At 46.7% G+C, this 9,222-nt stretch overlaps 2 protein-coding genes across 2 annotated transcripts in view; one reads left to right on the top strand and one right to left on the bottom strand.

Moving 5' to 3' along the window:
* Positions 1-1,403, top strand: part of LOC115203670 (RNA-binding protein NOB1) — a 5,884-nt gene extending 4,481 nt beyond the window's left edge. The window contains exons 6-9 of the mRNA XM_029768594.1: positions 1-28; positions 397-494; positions 670-814; positions 885-1,403. The exon at positions 1-28 is cut by the window's left edge and continues 236 nt beyond it. Of these exons, the coding sequence (XP_029624454.1) occupies positions 1-28; positions 397-494; positions 670-814; positions 885-1,148 (535 nt within the window). The 3' untranslated portion in view covers positions 1,149-1,403. The remainder of the gene's footprint in view (positions 29-396; positions 495-669; positions 815-884) is intronic.
* A 4-nt stretch (positions 1,404-1,407) lies between these two features.
* Positions 1,408-9,217, bottom strand: cog8 (component of oligomeric golgi complex 8). Its single transcript, XM_029768576.1, has 7 exons — positions 8,722-9,217; positions 6,488-6,695; positions 4,231-4,482; positions 4,051-4,120; positions 3,206-3,717; positions 2,377-2,545; positions 1,408-2,187 (listed from the first exon to the last, which is right to left on the bottom strand). The coding sequence occupies exons 1-7, from the start codon at positions 9,048-9,050 to the stop codon at positions 1,664-1,666; spliced, it is 2,064 nt and encodes a 687-aa protein (XP_029624436.1). The 5' UTR covers positions 9,051-9,217; the 3' UTR covers positions 1,408-1,663.
* Positions 9,218-9,222: the final 5 nt, after the last annotated feature.

The raw sequence follows: 9,222 nt of genomic DNA, 5'->3' as shown, positions 1-9,222 counted from the left end.
GTGTCTCACCACCGACTTCGCTATGCAGGTACTTGAGGCCCAAACGGACCCCTATTCCCTTGATAGTGCACTACTTTTAACCAGGGCCCCATAGGTAGCACACTATATAGGGAATTGGGTTGCCGTTTGGGACTTAACATTTAAAGATTCGGGTTAAAATGAACTTGAATAGGTCGGCAAACTCATCTTTGTTTACATTTTAGTCATTTATCAGACGCTCTTATCCCGAGCGACTTACAGTAGTGGATGCATACATTTCATTTCATGCATTTATTTTTTTGTGTGTAAAACTGTCCCTGAGTGGTAATAGTTGATATTTTTTAAAGTAGATTAAGTCCAGTTGAGACCCATTTTTAGGATTCACATTCAGAAGGTAAACTGTGTTTGTTTCAACAGAACGTCCTGATTCAGATCGGGCTCCACGTCCTCTCTGTGAACGGGATGCTCATCAAACAGGCCAGGAATTACATGCTACGATGCCACGCCTGTTTCAAGTGAGTACCTCCTCTTTAGTAGTAAATAAAAAACACCCGTTGATGTCACGAGGACCAGTTTTTTTTTTTTGTAATTAGACAACTTTTTTTTAAATATTAGGGGAACTTGTACTCAACGTTGATCTTTAAGAAGCTTAATTAAAACGGATAGTTTGACCTTTTCTATTTGTTGTAGGACCACTACCAACATGACTAAGGTTTTCTGTCAACACTGCGGCAACAGAACGCTGAAGAAGGTAGCAGTGACCGTCAGCGAGGACGGAAGTATTCAGATGCATTTCTCAAAGAACCCTAAAGTGCTCAACCCCAAAGGAAAGAGGGTAAGTGGATGGTACCAGACCCCACATCATACTGTGGTAGGAAACTCATCTTGCTCTCTGTTCCCCGTAGTACTCCCTGCCCCTGCCACAAGGGGGTAAACACGCCAGCAACCCCCACCTGGTGGAGGACCAGCGTTTCCCCCAGCAGCGCGTGTCCCGTAAGGCCCGCCAAAAGACGGACGTCTTTAACCCAGACTTCCTGGCCGGGGGCGGCTCACCTTTCTCCGATCACGACATCTACAGCCGCTCTGCCAACCTGCACATCACAGACGGAGCAGGTGGAGGTGGGCGGAGGCGGGCCAACCCCAACGCTGCCCGCAAAAAGAAATGTTAAAGAATCGGAAGCCGTCTTCCAGAAACTGAACTGTGAAAATAGCTGGATTTAATACTGATGTTTTCTATAAAATTACAATTATTATTATTATTTTTTTTTAAAAAGGTAAACTTAATGAATTCCATGTTCAAATAATGTTTTATATAGCAACTACCAAGTTTGTAAAAGCCTCGAGGTATTTGCACTTTCTAGGCTTGTGTATGTAACCTGCTCTGACACATTTGATGCCCCTTAATTAAAACACAGTTCAAGACACTTCTGTTTTGGGATATATTTTAATAACGACGATCCATCTTACAGCAGAAATAAACTATTTTAATAATATTACATAGTTCAGTTACCACATTCTCCAACCAGTCAAACCCAGATTAGATGGCACGATATAAAAGCTAAAGCATTGGAAACATTCCTAAAAGGGTAAATTGTTAAATTAACTCGTCAAAATGCAAAGTAACTGAGATTCAAACCATTAAATCAAGGTTATTGTTAGTCTACCGTGCCAACATTCCTGAGGGTTAACTCTCTGCTACTTCCGGGTTTACCTCAGGCTCTGATGGCTCACTGTCTACTTCCGGGTTTACCTCAGGCTCTGGGTTATGTTCTGGGCTGGTCAGAACAGGCTTTGGGGGATTCAATATGGCCTCCAACTCAGGGTCTTCCTGTACTTCACGGTGGCTGTCATCCCTTGGTCTCTCTGGGTCGTCCAATACAGGGTTAGGGTCATTCAAAATGGCTTCCAGTTCAGGGTCAGAAGTCAGACCTGTCTCGGACACAAACTCAGTAGATATGGTGGATGAGACCATGGGATCATCCTCTATAGGTTCCGGGCCTGTTATTGGTTCAGGAAGTCCCAGGTTGTCAACAGGAAGTGTCGGTTGAGGATCAGCTGTGGTGAGACCGTCCAGTTCAACACCGAGGTCTTCTATCATCGGAGTCACCGTCTCCCTCTTGGGAAGAACAAACCCCAGAGGATCCAGGACTACACTCACATCAATACAACCCAGACTGCTGTACTTGTGGATTTGAGACGGAGGGACACCTGGAGGAGAAAAAAAACAAACATGTTTCACATACATTATTATGATAGGAAGTTGTTACTGTGGATGTTCTCGGGAAAAATCGGTTCATCTTCTAGTCTTTTACCATTGGTGGGTAGATCATGTAAATTCCAACTGATGTACAATAACCTGTTGAAATGAAGAGTGACGAGTCGTGACAGAGTATTTACCCAGTATGACAGAGAGCTGTGCTGGGGGGAACAGGACATGTAGACAGCGGTTGAGGAAAGGCACCATGTCCTCGGCGAAGGAACAGCAGAATTGGACAAACAGCTCCTTCTCTCGGTCGCTGAAGGCCGTCTCTTCAGCCCGGTGGAACGCCACGATCAACTTGGTGACCTGGTGAGGAGAGACATGAAATCATGAGATCTAACCTAACATTTCAACGATAGTCTGAGTCTGAGGGACGGGACCTGGGGGAAGAGTCTGAGGGAGGGGGGGCCTGGTGAGGAGAGAGATGAAATCATGAGATATAACCTAACGAGTCTGTTTGAGTCCGAGGGAGGGGGGGCCTGGGGGAGAGTCTGAGGGGGGAGACCTGGGGGAGAGTCTGAGGGAGGGAGAGGGGGGGAGGGGGGACCTGGGAGAGGGGGGGAGGGGGGACCTGGGGGAGAGTCTGAGGGGGGAGACCTGGGGAAAGAGTCTGAGGGGGGGAGACCTGGGGAAGAGTCTGAGGGAGGGAGACCTGGGGAAGAGTCTGAGGGAGGGGGGACCTGGGGGAGAGTCTGAGGGAGGGGGACATGATCCTATCAGGGTAACTTCTACCACGGTCAGAGACAGTGGCTTGCAGGAAACAGATGTGTTCATCACACACATACTGTACATCCATAAACCATGAATACATAATATTTCAGCTGTACTAAACCATCTACCGCGTCTAGAGAGACCGTCCTGTCTACCGCGTCTAGAGAGAACCTGGGACAGCCTAGACATGTCAATATCGTAACTTTAGCAGCAGACGTAGCGTAGCATTAGCAGAGACAGACAGGCGTTCTTTACCTTTACCAGGGCGTCCTCCAGGTACTTGGTCACCTGCTGGGCCAGACCGAGGGGACAACAGAGCCTGAGGTCGTTGAAGGCCGTCAGGATGTTGTTGAGGAAGCAGGCCAGAGGGGGGAAATCCAGCAGAGCCATGGGGGGCTGGAGGGTACCTGGCTGGGTACTGGGGGTCTGGAGGGTCCCTGGCATGGAGCTCCCACCCAGCATAGAGGGGAGAGAGATCAGAGTATACAGGTTCATGTCCTCCTGGAACCTCTCTATGGCTTCCTCTACAGCTTTACGGAAGGTATCGGCCGCCACACGCTGAAACATCGGAGCCAGCTGGCCGCGGAAGTCTGCCCCGACGCGGCTGAAGGACAGACCGAAGTACATGCACTGTCCCAGCAGGGAATCCAGACGGCCGCCCACCCCCCTCTGGAGGTCTCGGTCCAGAGTCTCCAGGAACTCGGATACCTGCTGCACCACCCAGCCGTGGAAGATGGCCCCTTCGTTCACCACCTGGTCCCGACCACCTTTTCAACACAGACACTACCGTATATCACAAGGCTGCCCAGACACTACCGTATATCACAAGGCTGCCCAGACACTACCGTATATCACAAGGCTGCCCAGACACTACCGTATATCACAAGGCTGCCCAGACAGTGACCTGACATTTCAGTTGGACTATTGACCTGTACTGTATTGTACCCACAGTACTGACTGGCTTTTCCAGAACATATGTACTGTATATTTGTAATATATCTTTAGATAATTCTTGTGTTTATAATCTTCAATATTAAATGAAAAATTACAAAATCGTATCAAATAATTTCAGCCTTAAATGAAATAAAGCGTTGCGTCACCGGGAGACAGCAGGGGGTCCTCGTCAGAGAAGATGGCTCTGTACTGGGTGATGATGTCAAACAGATGTACCTGGAACAGAGGAAGGAAATATCAGAGAATAAAAAGGGGGCATCAGTCCTGTTTCCTCGGTCCTTCATTCAACCATTCCACTGCTAGATAACTGAAGCCGGGTTACACACGCGACAGGCCTCGATGGTCTTGGTGATGTGGCAGTAAGGGTCATCATCGGGGACCGTGGACAGGATGGAACGGAGCCAGCTGCCCCGCGCCTGCAGGAACTTGACCCGTAGCTCCGCCTCCGTGAACACGTCCATCCTGCGCAGGTAGCCAATCACACGCAGGCACACAGGAAGTTGGGAGTTGCTACGTAGCTGCTGCAACAGCTGGTTCAGCATGAGCTGAGCTGACTGACGCACCTCGTGGACGATTCCCTGAAGAAGTGATAAGAGAATTATCTAATAAAGGTATATGAATCAATAAACCATGATGAATTATTAGTCATACAGCATGGTTAATGAATAATCAATGTAAGGATCAATGTAGGGATCGATTGGTCTGATTAGTTCCAGAAAGTCCAGGAACCACTGGAGAGGGAAAGAAATGTGTGTGCATGCAATTAGTGTAGAGAGCAGGGGACAGATGGTAAAGGGAGTAAAACTTCAAAGGGTTCCTAACCTTGAGGGAAAGGAACAGGCTGAGCTGGGTAGTGATAAACAGTGTGTGTGAAGTCAATGGGGGTTGCAGGTCACCAACAGTTTGTGTGTAAATGCATGTGCGTAAGTAAGCAAGAACTATATAATGACTGTTTTGTTATCCTGACCTCAGAACGTTCTCTGAATAAAGCTACAGAAACCTTTTGCAGAAAGCTGAGTCCTTGCCTAATTATTTAACCCATTGTCTTACAAACCTTGGGCATTAGTCAAGGCGAATTGATTATTGATTATTATCATCAAGATATAAAATTCCTTTAACAAGAAGACACACAGGTCATGTTACAGTAGAGGTCCGGGAATCACTCTGAGCCGTCAACTTTAATACCGTTACAGTAGAGGTCAGGGAATCACTCTGAACCGTCAACTTTAATACCGTTACAGTAGAGCTCAGGGAATCACTCTGAACCGTCTGTGTTGACAACTTTAAAACCGTTACAGTAGAGGTCAGGGAATCACTCTGAACCGTCTGTGTTGACAACTTTAATACCGTTACAGTAGAGCTCAGGGAAACACACTTTATTACAGTATTAAGACAAGAGGTATTTCTAGATCTACCACATAGCTTGTCAGACTGTGTTTAGACAATATTAATAAGGAAGTGGTACGACCTGTAACTCCTAGCTGCGGTAAACAGGAAGCGGTACGACCTGTAACTCCTAGCTGCGGTAAACAGGAAGTGGTACGACCTGTAACTCCTACCCTACGGTAAGCAGGAAGCGGTACGACCTGTAACTCCTAGCTGCGGTAAACAGGAAGCGGTACGACCTGTAACTCCTACCCTACGGTAAACAGGAAGCGGTACGACCTGTAACTCCTAGCTGCAGTAAACAGGAAGCGGTACGACCTGTAACTCCTACCCTACGGTAAACAGGAAGCGGTACGACCTGTAACTCCTTGCTGCAGTAAACAGGAAGCGGTACGACCTGTAACTCCTACCCTACGGTAAGCAGGAAGCGGTACGACCTGTAACTCCTACCCTACGGTAAGCAGGAAGCGGTACGACCTGTAACTCCTACCCTACGGTAAACAGGAAGCGGTACGACCTGTAACTCCTAGCTGCGGTAAACAGGAAGCGGTACGACCTGTAACTCCTAGCTGCGGTAAACAGGAAGCGGTACGACCTGTAACTCCTAGCTGCGGTAAACAGGAAGCGGTACGACCTGTAACTCCTAGCTGCGGTAAACAGGAAGCGGTACGACCTGTAACTCCTAGCTGCGGTAAACAGGAAGCGGTACGACCTATAACTCCTAGCTGCAGTAAACAGGAAGCGTTACGACCTATAACTCCTAGCTGCGGTAAACAGGAAGCGGTACGACCTGTAACTCCTAGCTGCGGTAAACAGGAAGCGGTACGACCTGTAACTCCTAGCTGCGGTAAACAGGAAGCGGTACGACCTGTAACTCCTAGCTGCGGTAAACAGGAAGCGCTACGACCTGTAACTCCTACCCTACGGTAAACAGGAAGCGCTACGACCTGTAACTCCTACCCTACGGTAAACAGGAAGCGCTACGACCTGTAACTCCTACCCTACGGTAAACAGGAAGCGCTACGACCTGTAACTCCTACCCTACGGTAAACAGGAAGCGGTACGACCTGTAACTCCTAGCTGCGGTAAACAGGAAGCGGTACGACCTGTAGCTCCTAGCTGCGGTAAACAGGAAGCGGTACGACCTGTAACTCCTACCCTACGGTAAACAGGAAGCGGTAGTTGGAGCATTAATACCTGGATGACAGGTAGAGACGAGTGCTTCTTCTCCAGTCTCTTGACGTAGGCTGCCAGTTCCAGAGCCTCCTCGTAGTAGCCATTCCGTACGCAGGTGTCCATCAGCTGAGGTATCTCTAAGATCTCCAGGATCTCTGTGTGGCGGTTCAGAGTCAGGCTGTTCATCCGCCGGCTCGCCCCGATGTCTTCCGCCTCCTTCACAAAACCCCTAAAAGGAGAGGACAGACATTAGCCCAACAGGTTCAGAGTCATGTCAACAGGTCATAATAAACAGTATTATAACAGGTCATGATAAACAGTATTATAACAGGTCATAATAAACAGCATTATAACAGGTCATGATAAACAGCATTATAACAGGTCATGATAAACAGCATTATAACAGGTCATGTAACAGCAACATTCAACGAGATCTATTGTTGGTTCTATATAGACATGAGCCCGGTACCAGTCTGTTTGTTTGTTCTCAGGCTAGAGTTGGCATGATAACACAAACAGTCTGGCACTCAGGCTAGAGTTGGCATGATAACACAAACAGACTGACACTCAGGCTAGAGTTGGCATGATAGCACAAACAGACTGGCACTCAGGCTAGAGTTGGCAGGGTTTCTGTTAGCAGGCAATAGCCAGTTTTTGGTCAATAAAAAAAACAAAATGAGATAAATAAAACTGTTGCCAAAATGACTGAGAGAAAAATAATCCCATTGCAAAATAATGATGTTTATTGATTGATGGAAGTACCAGTCAATGTATGAACCCGCATTCCAAGCTGTCTATTCCATAAATTACCATTGGCTAAATCTATAACGTTAAAATGCCTATTTACTCTGTTTGCACAATCCACTGTCATCAGCTCAGCCAGACAATTTATAAACTTGAGCTATAAAAAACATCTACATATTATCTCACATTTCTTTTACACTAACATTTAGTTTAACAGAGGAGATTTGTATAAACTTTGTCCTTCTCCTCTGACATTTGCAATCGCAGACCTTACGAGATGAGACAGACAGGCAGCTTCTCTCAGCCAGTTGAAATAATGAAATCAGGATCATTTTTATGGATATAACGTTATACAAATAAACTATCAATACAAAACAGGTTAAACAACATTTGGTACAGCTGGTTTTCAGTGTTTCCAGCTCCAGTTTGAAGTGATGGTGTTACTGTGTTGTTGTCTAGCTCCTCTGAACAACAGAGTCCTGATGAGTGAACACATGTTCTATGCCAGGTAGAATCACACCTCGTTAGATCATTATTATGGAGAACAGATTAAACAAATGCAGCTACTTTGTTGTTATTCCAGCTGCAAGTTGGCCGTTCCGACCGCAAGTTGGCCGCAAGTTGGCCGTTCCGACCGCAAGTTGGCCGTTCCGACCGCAAGTTGGCCGCTCCGACCGCAAGTTGGCCGCTCCGACCGCAAGTTGGCCGAGCTGATAGAATGAACGACCAGCCAGCTGGGTAACAACCCTAGATGTGTCGGGACTATATATTGTGGAAGGATGAAATAGTATAAATAAATTCATCAAAATACAGTTTTCTGAAAATATGATTTGAATATGTTGGTAACACGTTATATAGAAGTGATAATTCCCTCGAAACCGGTGTGTTTGGAGGATATGTTGGTACGGTTTGCCGGTGTTGTGCTGAAAATCTCCCCCCTTCTCGTTCTTCATTGCTGCGTCTTGCTGGTTGAGATTTCTGCTTTTCACTCTGTCAGTTTAGTCTACATTTCACTGGTTTCAGTAGTAGAAAACATTTTGTCTCAGCAGATTTCAGTTTGGCTATTTGTTTCAAGTGTTTGTGGTGTTATGGCTTGTATGACGCCCCGGGCGAACCGCACCCGGTGCCCCCGGTAAGGTGCCGCCCGTATCTAAACCCGCAACTGATTTTCTATTAGTCTATAAATTAATCTCTTTGCCAAAATGCGTCATGTCTCCCATGTCTTATTCATTAGTATTTTTACAGTGTAAGGATAATAATTCAGCCGTAGTTGTTCTGAAATGTTCATTGCCAACATTTAACTCCTCCTATGTTTAATAGAGGAAATGATTCATTTCGGTTGTCTATCCTGACGTGAAGTTTGTACTATATTAAGTATTTGACTCTGGCCACAAAATGAAGGAAATTAGAAGGGGGGAGATTATCGGGACAACACCGGTTTCACGGCATTATCACGGTAATAACATGACATGTCAAAACGACAGAATAACTGTCTTAACTTCACCACTAACCTGCATTTTTCACCGAAACTGGGCAACTTGTCGAGGAGTTTGGAAACGCTGCTTTCCACACGGCCGAAGTCTCGGTAAATGTCCTCGGTGCAGTCCGCGGTGCGGATGAACGTCTTGTAGTTGGAGAAGGCGAGCTCCCGGGTCTGCTGCAGTATCTGCGCCCTCTCCTCCGCCAAGCGCTCCGGTTCACGGTTTAATTTCTCCACGCCAAACGAACTGAGCTCTGACAGGTAGGCTGCGAAGTCCGGGTTGTCTCTCCAGTTGTCTGGAAAACTGTCTTTAAATATGGAAGCCAGAATACTCTCATCTTCCACGTCCACAGCGGTCATGTTGGAAAGCTTTTATTCTGACCGAATCCGGTTTCAGCCTTTAAACGGGAGGAAAACAGCTCGTTCAAATACAATGTACGCGTCTAATGTCTTTTAAATGGCAATTTCTTTCGCAATTTAGCTAAAACAAAATACAAAATCTAGTCGCTCGTAAACGCAAGAGCGCAACATC

This window comes from Salmo trutta, chromosome 12 (genome assembly GCF_901001165.1).
Source record: "Salmo trutta chromosome 12, fSalTru1.1, whole genome shotgun sequence".
NCBI lineage: Eukaryota > Metazoa > Chordata > Actinopteri > Salmoniformes > Salmonidae > Salmo > Salmo trutta.
Note: the sequence above shows the minus strand (reverse complement) of the source record. Positions and strands in the feature narration are given on the sequence as shown.

Excerpts from the sequence above, each read along its gene's own strand:
- cog8 (XM_029768576.1), bottom strand. The coding sequence starts at position 9,050 with ATGACCGCTGTGGACGTGGAAGATGAGAGTATTCTGGCTTCCATATTT. Across the intron at positions 4,483-6,487 it reads CGTCTCTACCTGTCATCCAG|GGAATCGTCCACGAGGTGCG; the intron begins GTATTAATGCTC and ends TCACTTCTTCAG. Across the intron at positions 2,546-3,205 it reads TGGAGGACGCCCTGGTAAAG|GTCACCAAGTTGATCGTGGC; the intron begins GTAAAGAACGCC and ends TCTCCTCACCAG.